At 42.5% G+C, this 18100-nt stretch overlaps 1 protein-coding gene across 2 annotated transcripts in view; it reads left to right on the top strand.

Moving 5' to 3' along the window:
* Positions 1 to 18100, top strand: part of Lyrm4 (LYR motif containing 4) — a 94685-nt gene that overhangs the window by 59796 nt on the left and 16789 nt on the right. Inside the window, exon 3 of one of the 2 annotated variants that reach the window (XM_021224986.2) lies at positions 1035 to 1181. The exons of the other annotated variant lie outside the window; for it this stretch is intronic. Coding sequence (XP_021080645.1) covers positions 1035 to 1133 — 99 coding nt within the window. The 3' untranslated portion in view covers positions 1134 to 1181. The remainder of the gene's footprint in view (positions 1 to 1034; positions 1182 to 18100) is intronic. 2 annotated transcript variants of the gene reach the window in all.

The following is an 18100-nucleotide window of genomic DNA, read 5'->3' as shown; positions in this document are numbered from 1 at the left end:
CATTTCATTCCATCCGTGACAGTACATTGTAAATGGCAAGATACTTTTATTTGTGTATTTATTAAGTTCAAGAGAAAGGGAGCATCCTGAAAGCTGTCAAGTGGAGAGAGATGGATAAGAGCAAGAGAGAAGATCATTGTTGTTGAATTAAGTATTTGGTTATTTCTTTTCTTAAAAAGTATTTGTATGGCTTGTCTACCTGCATATATGTCTGTGCATTATATGTGTGCCTGGTGCCCATGGAGGCCAGAACAAGAATGTTACAGGTATGTTGTGCATTCCAGAGTTTTTTGTTGCTTTTATTTTTCATGATGACACAAAAAGCACAACCCTCACTCACCTCAAAGGGAGTAAGAGATGGTTTATTCTGGAGTCAATTTTGAGGGACCATGACACAGATTTAGATTACCAGGGTAGTAACAATCTCATGAGGTAGTTACAGAACACGAAAACTCCAGTAAAGTTTTTTAAATACATTCATCATGTACAGGGCAAGGAGGCAGAATGATTTCAACAAAGTGGGGAAACCTCAGATTGCTACCTGGTTACTTTGTAGGCATCACAAAAGGTTTCATGTGGTAGTCACAGGACACTGTTAGGTCAAACTGATGAGCTATGAATAGCCAATAAAGAGGATAAAGATCCCAGTGATCCCAATGTAATTTGGCTTTAGATCTGCAGCATTCTAACCCTCCATAATACTGAAGTTTTAATCAGGCAATCAGCTTTTATAGAATGTTCATTGTAAGTGCAGCCTCTTTTAGGGACGAGAGAGAGAGAGAGAGAGAGAGAGAGAGAGAGAGAGAGAGAGGGAGGGAGGGAGGGAGGGAGGGAGGGAGGGAGGGAGGGAGGGAGGGAGGGAGGGAGGGAGGGAGGGAGGGAGGGAGGGAGGAGAGTGTTTGTGTTAGGGGGGAGGGAGGGAGGGAGAGAGAGAGTGCGCAGAGTGTGTGTGTGTTTCTGACTGTCTCTGTGTCCGTGTCTAATCTGAATTTTTTCTTAATGTGATTCCTAGCTTTCTTTCTCTTTTTTCTTAGCCATATTTTTGCTCCTCAGAATATTTACAAGAAAATGGCCTTACTCAAGGCTTGTTCAAATGTTGGCCCAGATCAGGACTCTGCTTCACTGCACCATGAAGTCATAGCCTTGTGTGGGATTTGGACTGCTTCTCCTTGATGTTCTCAGTGAGTGTTGAGACACTGAGTGTTTAACTACAGAGTGAGTCTCTCTACACACAGGTGAGACAATTGAATCCCTCACCAGTGAGGACTCTGGAAGAGTACTGAGAGGATCTCATACATGCCTTACCTGTTTCCTGAGCAAGTAACAGACATGAGTAGAAGTGGTGAAGGAGCACAGGAAGGGCAAGTACCATGGGAAGAGACACATTAGGTACCTTTAGTAAGAAAGAACTTGACCCAACCCAGGAACTGAAGAGAAAGATGGCGTCTTTCCTGTTACTATTGAAAGAGCTGTTTCCTAGAGCCTGTGGCTACCAACTAATTCACAAAAGAAATCTCTCATCAGTGCACTGTTAATGAGACCTGGAGCTTCCAAGGAAATTAGGTTTAACAAAGTACCACACTGTTACTTCCCTGGGAAAATAAGCAAAGAAGAAAAGGTGGCATGAAGGACCTACTTTGATCCATGGTTGCCTGACTTGGCTGCCTAGTGCAGGGACAGGAACCCTATAGGCCTACGAAGCCTGTGTTCTACCTTGTTAAAGGACTTAAAGGAAACCATTCATAAAACAGATGAATAGCTACAAAGGTTGAAGTAAATCCCAAAACTTTAGCCTGGATGATATATTTTATGTACAGTAATAACCCACAGTTTCAACTATAACCTCATATTGATTCTCAGAGACAGGTGACAGCACTACTGGTCATGACATTTGTGGTGACATTCTGAAATGATTGTTTTAGGTGGCCTAATTAGGTGCTTTTTTATCTAACCCAAGGTTCAGGTTGTTGTGGGTTATCTGTAATATGTGTGAAGATGTATTGCTGTGGTGGTGTATTTAAAAACTGAACAGCCAACAGCTAGGCAGGAGTTATAAGCTAGACTCTTTGGGAAGAAGAGAGGCAGAGTCACCCTTGAAACAGAAGGTACAAGATGGAAGAGAGGTAACACCACATGACAGAATGTAGAGAATGTTGTTTAATATAAATAGGTTAATTTAAGTTATAAGAGCTAGTTGAGACAAGTCTAACCTAAAGGCCAAGCTTTCATAATTAATAATAAGTCTCCATGCCATTATTTGCAGGCTGGCAGAACCCCTAAGAAAGTACTGTTAGAACAAGTAACAGAGATGTAACGATGAGGGCAACTAGACCATGACTTCACATTTGTTTTCCAGAGCAGTTAACCTGGTTAAAGAGAAGAAAATACTAGCATGCCCTTATTTCCCTGAGAAAATCAAAGGAATTCAGATGTAATATAAATCTATGTTTAAATTGCTAATAAACACAAATATCTCAGCAAAGCTTAACTCCTACCACTCAATTAAGAATATCATTAAAGTAGAAAATCCCAAATCTATTCAGATAACCAGTGGCCATGGCTTTGCATCTGACCTTTTGGATTATGTGTCCTCTGAGAGGATGTTATGCACTCACTCAGAAATATAGATAAGCATGTTTGTGTCTTTGTCCACAAGATCAGAATTCATTGGCTAGCAGTAAGTTCACAAGCTACATTTGTTTTAATGTCTGCGGTTTACCAAATAATCTAGATTTCCCTTGATATTGTGACCTTTAGCGATCACAGGTTCTTCTATTCCTATAGTAATTACCGTTGTTAATCCTTCACACCACGTTTCAGACAGTGATACAAAGAGTCAGTGACTATGAAAGGGTTAAAGATAGATTCCTGTAAGTTAGGGAATCCAGTTTTAGAGTTACTGGGGTGCCCAGATCCTGAAGTGCAGGACTATTGAGGCAAGACATAGGACCAGTTCCAGAGACACAAGTGAATGGACTGTCAGAAGCCAACTGGGCCACATCAAGCTCTGGAAGCATAGTGAGCTGAAGCCCTAGAAAGAGCCTGAAGTTCTCTGCCTGTCAGTGCCTTGACACATGCACCAGATGGTCAGATGACAGGTTGGTAGGGGCTCTCACAATAGCACCATTAAGTAACCCTCTTTCTGTGCTATCCAGGTGAGGGAGTTGCTCTGCTTTGATCTTGTGGATCTTGGCTAATTGTATTTCAGTAGCACCAGTACCTGTGTGCTCCCAGTCTACTTCAGGTAGTTATACGAAGTTTCCCACCAGTCACTTCCTCATGGTTCACACGGACACGGTGTCTGTGCACAGACAAGGTTCAGTCATTCTGCCTCAGCATTTGCACTCAAAATGGAGCCAACTGCTGCTTTGTGAAGTGGAGATCAGCCAGGGTGAGTCACAACCTAAAAACTACTGTAAAATAAGCCACTGCTTCCCACAATACAAAATAACTTAGAGCAGGGCAATAGCTCAGAGCAAGTCACAGCATGACTCCACAGTGGACAATTGTGGCAGGAACATTCACACTGATTCTGGTGCTTTTCTGCAAATTAGTCCAAAATGACTGCGGTCTGGCCTCTCCCTCTCCTCCATAAAATTCCTGATATAAGAATGTTGCAAATATATGTGTGATCAAATCTTGGGATAGCTAACATTCAGAGACCTGATAGCTTCAGTTTGGCAATATCCATCAGTCACTACTGGAAAAACCTGTAATCCGTGTCTTCTTTTTTATTTTTATTTGTTTTAATTAACACATGTTGTCTTAAGTTTTCCTGGGGATACATAGTCACCATTAATAATGAAGGTATTAACACACCAAGGAAGGGTTCTGTACAAGTCCAGCTTAGTGAACCAATGGATTTACTAGGGTTATTTACAGGGCATGAGTGACATAAGCAGCTACACCATAAAGAAGTCCCCAGTTAACCTTACACCCCTGTGTTCCCTGGCAGCAGCTTCTCTGCATTCAACTGGGGCAGGAAGGAGCCATACTCAAGTGAGGTCTCCTCACCTGCCCACTCCTTCTACAAGGGAATGTTAATAGCCATGTCATTGCTGTAGACCCCACTACCAAATGTATGGCTCTGCTTATTTCATTGTCATGCCTGTGTTTAGTCTGTGTGGTCACCACAGTAATGCTGCCCAACCCAGAAGAAATTGCTCCACATTCACACATAGTATTCATTCCTATTTATGTGGTGTGGTACAGTGTGACACCTTAATACATATATACTATGTGTAGTTTTTTTAAAGCTTGGTTGTATCCTCTAAAGGATTATAAAACTTTTCCAGAGGTCCCATCTGCCCTCTACACTAGTTTTGTTAGCAGTTGTGTTGCAGAATTGTGCCCAAGCCATTCCCTGGGCAACCACTCTGATCATATCAGTAAAGACTGATGACACAGTGCTAGACTTCCCTGGGGTGAAGATGGAGTTTCTGTCCTACCTGGTCCCACAGCTGTTTAGTCCCAAATAAACACACAGAGGCTTTTATTAATTATACATTGTTTGGCCAGTGGCTCAGGCTTCTTATTGGCTAGCTATCTCTTAATTATTAACCCAGTTCTATTAATCTAAATATCTCCATGTAGTCTTAGCTTACCAGAGAATGCCCAGTCATCCTACCTTCCTGGTAACTACATGGCGTCTCTCTGACAACTCACTCTGTCTGTGTTCCTCTTCTCTGCATTCTCCTAGTCTGGTCACCCAACTTATACTTCCTGCCTGGCTACATCCTGCCTGTCCATTGGCTGAAACAGCTCTATTCATCAGCCAATAAAAGAAACATATTCACAGCATGCAGAAGTATATCCCCTATCACTGAGGCACAAGGGAGACTGAACATCCTAGCACTTTGAGGGGAAAGGTGAAACAGGGGGCAGCCTGGAACAGGTCAATAACAGACTCATCTGTCAGAGTGGGTCCATTACCAGAGTGGGTCCATTAGAAGGATGAATACTACTTCAGCAGGTATTCCCTGGTAACATTCAGAGGATTTTTGCATGATAAATGCTATACCTAGCACAGGCCTTCATTCCCAGTAAAATCTAATCCTAAGGGCAGGGCTTGATAGAGGCAGTCTCAGCAGTGTCACAGGCATTTGTTTACTTGGACTGAAGAAAGTGAGGATGCTACTGTGCCATTAAACTAGCAAGCAGTGATACGGAGCTTGGTAAGACACCCTATGCTCTAATCCAGGCAGGGGGTTGGAATACACTGTTGGAAGCACCGTTTGCAGTGAGCATGAGTTAAAATATTCTGGGTAGTAAAGTGGTAATACAAATGTATCTTAGAGAAATTGTGATAACCAGAAAATATAATTGTAGATAGTTGATAATGGATGTATAATATCCAGGTAGAAGACCCAGTTAAGAGCTCATTTGAGTGAGGGCAGAAGACAATGACAGGGAAAGCAAAGGGATGAATGGATGATAGGGATAATATACATGTTGATAACGCCGGGTTAGGGGGTCAAGACATAGCTCTTGCCAAGCAGTATAGATCTAGCAGTCAATACTGTGAGAGCGCTGGTAATGAAGCCATGGGGATAAATGAGACCACAGGTGGTAAATATTTATTAAAGACATTGGTGGATTTCTGGTGTTCTGTAGCATTGCCTATCAATATGCATGAGGAATGAAGGCATGAAATGAATTTTCTGCTCCTTTGCTGTCATCTCTCTTGTGATTTCTTCCCCCACCAACTGCCTCCCCTGTAGATGAAGCTTTTTTTTTTTAATTCTGTGGACAAGAAAGCATTAGCTGTCGCTGAGAAATACCACAGCTATCACCCACCCTGTCATGGTGATGAAGAGTATTGGCAGGAGTCAGGAAGACTCTGGGTCTTAGTTCACCTCCATTTCAGTCCTGACTCCTGGGTCCAGCCATATAAAATTAAGGCATCTCCTACACCTCAGTTTCCTTTCCTACAAAATGAGGCTAACAGACCAACTATATGGAACAAACCACATGACATGATGCATTAGCACTGGTTGGTGCTCACCTGGCCCAGAGGAAATGGTCAGATGTGAGTTGTTAGCACTGCTAACCATAACCGCATTGTCTTTCCTTTGTGTAAACATAAATGTATGTGAGAAGCCTATTGGTTCACTCTGTGTTTGAAATAGAGGGTGGTGTTTCCCACAGTGATTCATCTGCCTTGCCTTGATTTCTAGATGCCGTTTCCCTGCCAGAAGGGAGAGCCTGTATTTCTGCCTCTCATTGTTCTAAATAAGATATTTTTCCTTCTCTATGAGCCAACCCATCAAGCTGAGGCACAGCATTGGCCGTGTGGCCTCCTACAGCACCTGTGACCATCATATCTTACATCACATCAGGCACCAGACTGAGAAGTCATCTGGTACATCCCTTGAGCCCCAGAGTGAATAGCACACTCCAACACTGAGATGGGCACCTGCTCCTGCATTTACACAGTTCATAACAGTGAAGAGATTTCCCAGTTCCCATGGCTGTGGAAACATGGAGAAAAGCATGTAAAGTTTATTTGGCATGAGTCTCATAAATAAGCCACTCTTCCTTGAGCAACCTGAGTCAGGCATTCCCTCTCCCAACCTGGGACACAAGGTGTGCTAAGAAGGCTCAGCCAGAGCAGCATAAGGAGGCCACAGATGATTTAGCCTCCTGGTAACTGCCTGACAGGCATTTACTTTTCCTCACACATACTGTGGAAGACCACTATGACGATACGATCACATCAGATCTCTTTCCCCAGCTCTAAGCATTTCTTTTTCTGGGGTGTGGAGCAGCTCTTGAGGGAAGAAAAGCAATTTGATGTCAGGGTTCCTTTGAGCCTTGGGAATTTTGCCTCAGAACCTTGGAATTGGAGCTCAGCTGCTGCTGGAAAATACACTGTGAATGTTTTATTCAGTAATGCATATATAACATTGAACAGAATCCAAATACATAAATCACTTATACAATAGCTGTTAAGGGCTACCTGCCAGTATTTCAGAACCAGCTCCTGGAATCACTTCCAAGGTCCTTTACTGCCATCTGCTGGCCAAAAATTTGTTTTATGTTGGTAAATTCTTACTACATATTTTGGGTGTGCCCCTACCACAACCCTATCCACAGTTTTTTGACATCTGGAACTTAATTGCCTTGTGTTTAAGGGTTGCTAAGAGACATCTTAGCACTCTAAAAGTGTGACAAAACCGATAACAATGACAAAGGTACTTTCTCCATCTGGCTTTATTCTAGCTATGTGCTATTTCTGAGCCCTCTAGCTTAAAGTCCCATGCCGTCCTTCATCTCAAGGTCAAAGACTCCACTCAGTTTGTCCTTGTAAATGGGTCCTGTTGTTATAACTGTCAACCTCGAAATAGCTTTGAACTACCATCACCAACATATTAATCAATGAGGTCAGAATCCTGAACATCACCAGTAAAATCTGCCTACAACTAGCCACCAAAGGTCTGCTTGCAGTGTAGTTCTTGGCCTCTGCAGTGTGGCCACTGAAGGCCTGAGTGTACTAACAGATGTCACTTGAGCCTTCTGAAGTGAATCAGGATCAACAGCGCCATTCTGAACATGACGTGGCACTATGCTGGTCTTTTCTGTTCTGAAACAATACATGAGGCATCTTAGTTCCCTGGGGGCTCATGAAAAGAAGGAAATAACCAAACTATAGACCACGGTGAGCCACAGTAACACAGGATGCTGACACACAGTGGAAAATGACACTTGCCATGCAACCTGTGACGTATGAGTGGTTCTGTGGGGGGGGCATAAAAGCTTTGGTAAACAGAAAACAATGGGCCACCATTTGTAGTGCGCTCATAAAATCTAGGTGTGGCTATAGTCCCAAAAAGATGTAACATTGTCTCTTGATACAATTTTTCAAATGTAAAGGGGAATTTTTTTCTTTTATTATTATTATTATTATTTTCATTTTAAATAGCTTGTTTTACATGTCAATCCCAGTTCCCTCTCCCTCCCCTTCTCCCGCACCCCTCCTCCATCCCCCCCCCCCAGCCACCCACCCTATCACCATTTACTTCCACATAGGGGATATCTAGAGTCTGTCATTTCACTCAGGGCAGGGTCCAGGTACTCCCCTAAGAGTCCAGGCTAAGAGAGCATCCTTCTTTGTGTTATGGACACACGATGTCTGTTTGTATTCCAGGGATAAACACTGTTCCACTGTTCAGGGCCCCATAGGTTGCTCAGGCTTCCTCACTGACTCTCACATTCAGGGGGTCTGGATCAGTCCCATGCTGGCCTCCCAGCTGTCGGTCTGGGGTCCAAGAGCTCTCCCCTGTTCACATCAGCTGTCTCTGCTGGTTTTGCCAGCCCGTTCTTTGCCAATTTGCTCACTGCTCCTCTCTGTCACTGGGTTCCTTGGGTTCAGTTCAGTGTTTAACTGTGGATGTTTGCTAAAGGGGAATTTTTTAAAGAGATGGCTTTTGACTTTCTCCATTAATGGAAGGATATGTGGATTGGAGAAATAGTAGAAGCAAAACTAAGCTTAATATAGACTATTAACCCAAGGATCATAGATACCCATTTTTGTTGCATAATAAACTACCTGTCTGACTTGGTGGATTGAAATAACAATCTTCATTTATTACTACACTCTACTTCTGCAGGTCAGAAATTCAAGCATTGCAGAGGTGCCCCGTGTTACTCTTTGAGTGGGCAAAGTCTACTATGAAATCTGAAAGCTGGACAACAAAGTCTTCTTAGTCATTTATCTGGCAAATAGTGCTGGCTGGCAGCTGAGGACCAGACCAAGGTTTTCAGCCAAAACATGCAAGCATGGGCTCTCCAATTAGCCTGGGTGTCCTCACATCATGCAACTTCCCAGGTCTGGAAATTCCAAGAAAGAGCCAGGCAGAAGTCACATTACCTCCAGTGTCAGGCAGTATCACTTATCCTGTCAGGGAGTATAAGTCAAAGTCACAAGACCTTCCAGGCTCAGTGAAACCATGAAGGTTCGACTCACACGCTAAGCATAAGAGGAACAATCAGGACAAAAGTCTATCCAGACTTGTTTGTACATTACTATAGACTCTTGCACACCTGGGTAACCAGCGAGAACATGCCACAGACCCTCATGGGTGATGGGTTGGGGCAATGGGGCAGCTTTAGTTTTAGTTCCTCTCCAGTTTGCAGTCTAATCAGGTCCTAGGGTCTCTTAGCCTTATTTTCTTCATTCTAGAAAAAAAAAGACTAGGGTCCAATGAGAAACTAGTAAAGGCACATACCACCAGCCCTTAAAACCTGAGTTTGATGCCTGGAACTCACATGATGAAGGGAGTGAGCCAACTTTGGCAAATTTCCCTTGAACTCCATACATGCTCCTGAAAAGAGAGAATGGGGAGGTAGAGCTCAGTGGTGTGTCTCGTGCCTGTCGGACATCTCCAACATGGAAGGAGGAGAAAAAAAACTGAGCTCTGATCATTATCCTGTCTTTATACTTACATATATGCCCCAGTGGTGCTGCTGTGTATAATTCCTGTCAGAGTATTGGAAAGTTTGGGAAAGCCTCCATCAAATTCTAAGACACCCTCCCCCAAATGCCTTCCTGATCTCTAAAGTCCCTTCTGCATGCATTGAAATTGTGGCCATCCTTAGCTGTTCTGAATTTCACTTTCCTACTCTGTAAAATTTAGGGGCCTCTTGTGTCCCATGTTAATCAGTATGCATTTTCACAGAATGAGGTTCCTTTCTGCAGTTTGATACTGAGGATGTAAGAAGAAAGGCTATACTCAGAAGCTCTTGCCTAGACTCAGAAGCTCTTGCCTAGGCTACTGGAGACTTTTTTTTTTTTTTTTGTAGAACTTTAGATGACTAGAGTGGCTTTTGTGGTCAGCTGGGGCATTTGAAACCATCACACCTGGCATTTTACAGATGAGGAAAATGATTTGCCCAGAGTCCAGGGGCAAGTTAAGTGGCTGAGGAAGCCAAAGCTCCATTCCTGACAGCTGTGCACTTTACTGTTCATGTGATCTCCTTTTAACAGAATATGTAACCATGGGGACCTGAGCCACCACAGCCCCCTACCTCTCCCTTCTCCTACATTCCCAGGGGGCAGCCCAGTGCCCCTAGCAGTGCGTCTGCTCACATGTATTAAGTGCCCTTAATTTTATTGAGTATACATTTTCATACATGAAAACTCTAGATTGGAAGACTGAAAGTCAAACATACTGTAAGATAGCTATGATCACACATGGAGGTTCTTGATATGATTTCTAAGGAGACCAGCAATGCTGAATATAAAACTGGATATTTTAAAGCTATTTTTATGCTGATCAACTTTTAATCTAGGGAGCTAATTATATAGGAATTGGAAGGCAACAGAAGGAAAGCCAGAATGCAGTGTAAGCAAAGAGGAAAGGGCCCGTGTCTACAGTTTAGTTTATCACTCTTTCATTGCTACTTAGGCTAAAGTGCATATAGCATAGGATCTGATGCCATAATCATCTTGAAGTATATATTACATTGTTACCAGACTTTAGGTGAATGAACTAGAATCCCAGAACAACCAGCTAGGAGAAGTTTGCCTTAATGTACACAAGAGCAAGTCAGTGAAGCTAGTGAGGCTTTGGGTATGGGGTCACCAGCCACAAAATGTAATCTATAAAACATGGAAACTTTGATATCTGTAAAGCCCAGAGCCCACATCCTCCTTTTTCTAAACCTGTTAGCCTATATATAATAGTGTTCTCAGTGCTGACACCTTTATGCTTTGGGGATATTTGTGATACATGTGCAAATTTCTTGTCCTCTGGATAATATGTTATAAATTCTACCAAGTGTCAGTTAAGCATTTAAAAAAGAAGTCATATGTAATATTAGCTGTAATTATTACTAAAAAGTCAGTCAATACTAACATCTTAAAACTAGCCAAAGGCGTGCTTTTACCTAATCTTCTTCAGTCTCGTGCTCCAGTTCTGTTTTTGTAAACATAGGGTAACTTGTGTCATGGGTAGAACCTCATATTTAGTTGACTGATTCTACAGCCTCCCTTGTCTTGGTCAGCATTTTAGAAACAGTGCATTTGCCATGCTTCCAGTGAGGAGAGAGCTTGAACTTTGACTCTGTTTCTCTGTTAAATGAGGTGAAAGTGCAATTTGGGAAGGTCATATGCACTGGACTCGCAGGCCTGTCTGGCCAGCTCTGCTTGTCACCTACTGTCGTCATTTAGAGCTGGTTATTTACACTGCTATCTTCCTATCCCTCCAACAGAGAGATTTGTGTGTGTTGGTTTTTAATTGACAAATGATGATGCATGTTTACAGGGCACAATGGAATACTTTGATATATGTGTGTAATATCAAAATAAGCTTTGTGTTAGAAACATTCAGACTCCTGCATATTTCTGAGATACATTGTTATAACCTATGGTGACTCTGCTGTCATAGAACAATAGAACTAATTCCTCCTATCAAAGTGTGTGTTCAGACCCATTATCCAACCCCTATCTGTCTGTCTGTCTGTCTGTCTGTCCAGCTATCTATCTATCTATCTACCTATCCCCACCATTCTTAGCTTCTAATACCCACTATGTTCTGCTCTACTCCCACAAGATCAACTCAGCCTCAACATATGAATAGAAATACATGGTATTTTTCTGTCTGTGACTAGGTGGTTTTAGTTAACATAATGTCCTCCAATCCCACACATGTTGCTAAGAATCAGAGAATATCATTCATTTTATGAATTAATGGTGTCTTGTCATGTATATACAAATGACCAACAAATGTTTGGAAAATGTTCAACATGAGAAATCATCAGAAAAAAATGCAAATGGAAACCACAATGAGTTAACCTCTCATCCCCAGTTAGAGTGGTTATTATCAAAAAGACAAATGCTGGTGACCATGCAGAGAAAGGACACTCACACATTGCTAGTAGAAATGTAAATAGAACAGCCTGAAGAAAAAGGGCCAAAAACAGCACTATGTGAGAACCTGACTCCATGACCTGGGCAGATGGCTCACACCATCTTCCCGGAAAAGCTGCCAAGCAGGAAGGGAAGACAAATGGTTCTGACCCCCAGAGCAACAACCTGAAAAGTTGAGAAGCAACTTTTATGGGCACAAATGGTACAAGAGATAAACCCCTGGAAAATCCACAATCCCCTGGACTCTACAGCCAATCAGCTTCAAACCCGTACCCCTGTTCTGTGATCTTTGCCTTTATGAACCCCTCGATTATAAGGCTAGAGACCAACTCCTGCGGCTGCTGCTCCAGTCTGTGGGATGAGGTCCCTGCCTAGACTTGAATTCAATAAAGAAACCTTGTGCTTGCAATTGGGGAGTTGGCTCCTTGGTGTCTCTCTGGAGGTCTTGTGGACTGGGCATAACAAGAGAAATCTTTAGGCGTCACTTACTTATTTTTCTCACCTTTTTTTATAATTAGTTTAATCTAGTAGTCAGCTTTAGTGTCTGGATTTTGCTGACTTGGTTTTTTGGGGTTTTTTTGCTTTTTTCTGTTGTTATTGTTGTTTTTGTTGTTTCTCAGGTTACATAAAAATTGATGGTTGATCTTAATTAAACAACCTGGGTCTGAGTCCTGACCAGACAGTAGATTTACCTAGGGGAGATTTCACTGTCCTAAGTATCCATGGAACTGCTGTGTGACCAGCAGGTATACTCCAGAAAAGACTGAAACAGGTGTTTAAACAAAAACTTGAGTGTAAATATTCAGAGCAGTTCTATTTACAATGGTAAAAGATGGAAACAACACAAGTATCCATGCGTAATCTCAGAGCCATGAACAGCTGATGCATACATACCACAACCTAAATGAATGTGACACATGGATGAAATATCCAGAGTAGGGGAATCCATGGAAACAGAAAGTAGGCTATTGGTTATATGTAGTTGTAAAAATCAGATGTGTAAACAGTACCCCAGATCAAATTAATCCTAGCCTCTTGTGTGGCCCAGGCATCAGAGCAGTCTGAAGTCTGCTGCATGGGATGGAGGGCTTGGAATCACTGGTGGAGGCAGGGTGGATGAGGATTTCTGGTTTTTTTTTTTTCCTCTGTTCAGTGCTAGGGGTAGAAGCAAGGGCGTTAAAAATACTAGGCAAGGACTTGCCACTGAGACACACCTCCAGCCACTCGAGGGCTTCTTCTAAGCCTTCATAGGTCATGGTCATGCTGTGCTGTATTTAAACCAATGCCAGTCTGACAGCTTCTAGAGGATTCCCATCAGCAAATATCAAACTATCCAAAATTTGATATCCAACATGTTCACTTTCTTTTCCATTTTTTTAAATATAATCTTGGCAAGCCTGAGATAAAAATAATCAGTCACCATGACGTCATTGGCTTTTAGCATGATAAGACTTTTAAGTTCTCTTGATGAATACTCACAAAAGCTTTTCTGCCTTTAGAATTTTCAACAATTAGATACTGTTTCTGTGAGTGTTTGCACATGGTAAGTACAGACGTGTATAATAACCCCATAAGTGAGGTAGGAACTTCCTCAGAAGTGTGAAGAGAAGCAGAAACAGTGAATGTGATCTTCTCCCACACAGTGCTTCATATGCAACAGCTGTGAACATGGCATATGAACAAAGGGTTCAGAAAACATGTTCTTGGGATGGCTGTGGAAATGAAAAAGAGGATGGAGGCATTGGCTCCAAATCCTCTTTTTTGTGACTGCCAGCTCATTCAAAGTGGACCATGAACTCTTCACACATGAATTCTCTCTCTGCAATGACGAAAGTTAAAGGTAGTCATTTTTATTGACTGTCAAGTCAGCTCCACAACATTGTCACTTTGACTTTTCTCAAGAGGAGTGTATGCAGCAACTGTCAAACCTGACAGCTTCATTTAGCCTTTAGTGATTGGTGAGCTAGAGACAGGGCTCATGTCTACAAGGCCACTGGGTGTCCTGATTTTGTAAGTCCTTGACACCTCCAATTTGAGCTAGGAGCATGGGTATGTGAGATGATAGGTATACTGTTTCCAAGATGCAGTTCCTTGAACATTGACTTATAATAGAATATCTAGTTACGTAAGTTAGGTTTCTAGATATACAGAAATATATTTGAGATGGACAGTCTTCAAACCTCTCAAAGACCTTCAAAACATGGCATTTAAAATGGTTTAGGGTTTGTCTTGACAATGAGAAATATCTACTCCTGACAGCACCAATTACGTCTGAGAGGAAGATGGGCATCAAAGAAACTCGTTATAAAGTTTGCTTTCAACATGGCAAGATTAGCCATTTGGGCAAGAAACTGCTCTTGCCTAGATTGTTTGACTGTTGTTGTATCATCTGGACATGCAGGACCCACAGGAAAGTGACTACTGAACTCAGTCTTACAGGGTTCCTACTTGATGAAGAGTCTACGAGACTTTCTACAGGACAAAGAAAAATGACTAACAGACTGCCAACGCAGATGGACAGTTTGAAATTTCCTACTTTGCTGAGAAGTGTTCCAGACACATTGTGGCCTATGGGCTGAAGATGGATGCCCCAAAGTTACAGAGGAACTTCGGGTGACTGTCCAGGCAGTAAGATGTCTCTGTCAATCCTAGTGTTTATATATTATCCTTCTGTGGTCTTTGATGGAGTTGAAGACAGATAGTTATAATTATAGTTTTCCTTAGTTATGATAAAAGATAAGCTACATATAGGACTTTGGACTCACAAGGATGGGATGGATGATATTTTCTTTAGATCTTGCTAAATGTTAATAGACAAAATGTTGTAACTGTGTTCTTACTTGATAACTGTTCTGTCATATACAATTTGACTATGTTAAAATTAAGACCTTTCTTTTGTTTAAACAGAAAAGAGGAGATGTTGGGGAAGTCCTGTTATTTGCCTGTGCATTTGTCAATAAAGTACTGTCTGGCCAATAGAAAACCTAAATAGGAGGGACTAGGAGTCGAGGAGGATTCTGGGAAGGGGAAACACAAGAGAGTCAACATGTGACGCCATGGGGGTAGGACGCCGGGAACTATTCTCCGGTAAGAAACATACTTAGATTAACAATTATGGGGTAATTACTTAAGGCAGAGCTAGCCAGTAAGGGACAAGCAAGGCCAACAGCTTCATAATTAATACAGCGTCTTGTGTGTTTATTTGGGGGCTACAATGAGGCAGAGCCCAGGCGGCTGGCGGGGGATAAACCAAAGCGGCTAACAAGAAAAAGCTTCTCTTAACAGGGCTTTATTTACCTCTTTCTTCCAAAAGAGAGGAAACATTGTGTTCTTGTAACTCTGGGTGAACACTGTTTAGCCTTAGCATAATTTAGGATGTTTCTGTCAGTGACAACAACAACAAAGATCCTGGATATTAAAAGCACTCGTAATAGGGTCCCAAAGCTAAGTGATAGCAACATGTCACTCCAATAAATGGGCAAAGCAAAGACTTTGACAAATCTCTAAAAATTACCCTGGAATAGGGACTTGTCACATTGGCAGGCATTATTGTTAGATCCAGGGTCAGATCCAGGGGTCATGGTTTTCTTCCACTTGCTGCTGAGAGCAGTGGATAAGCTACCCTGTGTGAACCAAAACATGCCAGAAATTGGCACAAAGGACAGTTGTGTATATAGCAGATTGTATTTGAGACTGACAGGTCCAAACAAAAACACATAAGCATAGCTTTTGTCATTTAACTCATACACAAAGACTGGGAGTAGTCTTTGAGATTCAGGGCTTCTTTGTTCATGAGTGTCATGAAACTGTTGTGTCCCTACATCTGTGAGAAATGCTTGGAGGAACAGCTTGGGAAGGAGCTCTCCCTTGCCAGATTCACTTGTTGGTGGCACCCAGTCCACCTTCTGGGTCTTACTCTAGCAGGGTCTACGTTGGATCTTGGATAAGGTCTTGTCTTGGAATTCTTCCATGCATTAATCAGAGAATGTATGAGGACTGTGACATGCATTGGAAACAGGTTATGGCCCCTTTGCTATGGGAGCTAGCTGTCTGTGGAACTGGCAAAAAAGGGAGTGTGTATGTTGGTCAGTTTTAGCTTATAAGGAGGAAAGGTTAATGTGGGCTAATTCTTTCAGAGACTTCAGTCCTTTGGTGGTTAGCTCCCTTGTTTTGCGGGCCGTGGTAAGGCCACATCTCACTGCAGACAACATGAGCTGGAAAAAGACTGTACACCTCATAGCAGCCAGGAAGCAAATAAAGAGGCAAAAAGAGGAGGTCCCAATATCTACTTCATGGCCACACTCTGAGGAACCTGTCTTCTTCTAGTCCCCACCCCCTAAAGATTCCAAAACCTCCCAGCAGTGCCCCGGATTGATGATCAGGTCTTTTGTTATATGGGCCTTTTGAGACATTAAGGTTCCAACCATAGCAAAGTATTTGCTTACCACCTAGGTGCCAGTTCAAACCCAGACCATCCTTTGCTCCTAGGATTGAGAAGAGCTGGTTCAGGGCCTAGAGCTGGGTTGAAGTAAGATGAGTAAATTATAGAGCCACTGCAGGTATGTGTGCCAAGAACTGATGTGGCCGGAGTATCTATGAGGATGGTACCAGCAGTGACAAACAGTGCCAAAGACCCACTAACATAGCCTCTAGGGTTGCTCAGGGACTCAGGCACCTCACACAGCACTGCAGGGAGTAGGCCAAAAGTGCCTACTCCCTCCACAGATGCCATCATTGCCAGCATAAAGTAAGCACACTGGGATTCTTGATGCATTTCAGGTTAAATTGTGCCCATTCCCTAGTATCCTTGAGGCCATTCTTTCCACCCAGAAGGAGCCTGGTGTGTTGGTTACTTTGCTGTGGCTGTGATGATCAAATACCATGACTGAAAACAACTTAAAAAAGCAGAGGTTTATTTGACTTACAGTTCTGAGAGGTGGGGTCCATAATCAAAGGAGGACTGGATGCTGGCTGATCACATGCATTGTCTTCCACGTGCAGAAGTGAGGCAAGGCTGTAAAGCTCAAAGCCAGCGACATACTTCTTCCAGCAAGACCCAACCTCTTTGGTTCTAAAACTCTCTCAAATAGTGCCACTAACTGGGGATCAAGTGCTCAAATACTTGAGCCTGTGGGGGAGATTTCTCATTCAAACCACTATACCTGGTCAGGAGGAAAAAAGAAAGTGAAAGAAGAGACAAAGCACACAGAAATGCTGAAACTCTTTTTGCTATTTTGTGTTTGCCTTTGTTGAGATGGATTCACACTGAAGCCCAGGCTGACCTAGAATCCATGTATAACCCTGTTGGGGAAGTCCTGTGTATATGTCAATAAATTACTGCTGGCCAATAGGAATCTAGATAGGTGGGGCTAGGAGTCCAGGAGGATTCTGGGAAGGAGAAAGACAAGAGAGTCAACATGTGACGCCATGGGGGTAGGTTGCCGGGAACTATTCTCCGGTAAGAAACATACTTAGATTAACAATTATGGGGTAATTACTTAAGGCAGAGCTAGCCAGTAAGAGACAAACAAGGCCAACAGCTTCATAATTAATATAGCCTCCTGTGTGTTTATTTGGGACTCATGCGGATCTAGAACCAGGCTGGCGCGGCAGAGCCCAGGTGACTGGCGGGGGATAAATCAAAGCGGCTAGCAAAAGAAAAAGCTTCTCTTAACATAACCCAGATTAACCTCAAAACTGGGACCCTTCTGCCTCTGCCTCTTAAATGCTGGGATTACAAACCTGAGTTACTACACCAAGCAGTCCTGCACTCGGTCATGTTTAGCTGGGACTAGGACCCCAGCTAATGAGTCTCAGTATTTGCTGTGTAGTGATAGAATGCCCATTGTTAAGACAAAACAAAGCATTTACTTCAAAGAGAACAAGTAGTTTTACCCTGTAACCACATGAATGATCATTGTCCAGGAATGTGAGTTCATGTTTCCCAAATACCATGTTTTATAGTTAAAGAGAAAAGGAAAGTCAATTGTCAAAACAGTTTGCAAATATGTTGGTCAGAACATCAGGTAAACAGGTTGCAAGAGTGGGGAAATCTCTGCTGTGTGTTTCAGATGTTGTAGCATTCTTAGCTTTTGGGTTAGTGGCCACTTGTTATCTCTTAATACCTCGTAGAAGGTTTCAAATGATAGTCATAGGATGTTAGATCAGACAGATGTGACAGTGAACAGATATTAATGGGACTAAAAATAACCCAAGGAAATTTTGTCTGGA

Source organism: Mesocricetus auratus, unplaced genomic scaffold (assembly GCF_017639785.1).
Source record: "Mesocricetus auratus isolate SY011 unplaced genomic scaffold, BCM_Maur_2.0 Super-Scaffold_100013, whole genome shotgun sequence".
NCBI lineage: Eukaryota > Metazoa > Chordata > Mammalia > Rodentia > Cricetidae > Mesocricetus > Mesocricetus auratus.
This window is presented reverse-complemented; position numbering and strand designations above follow the sequence as displayed.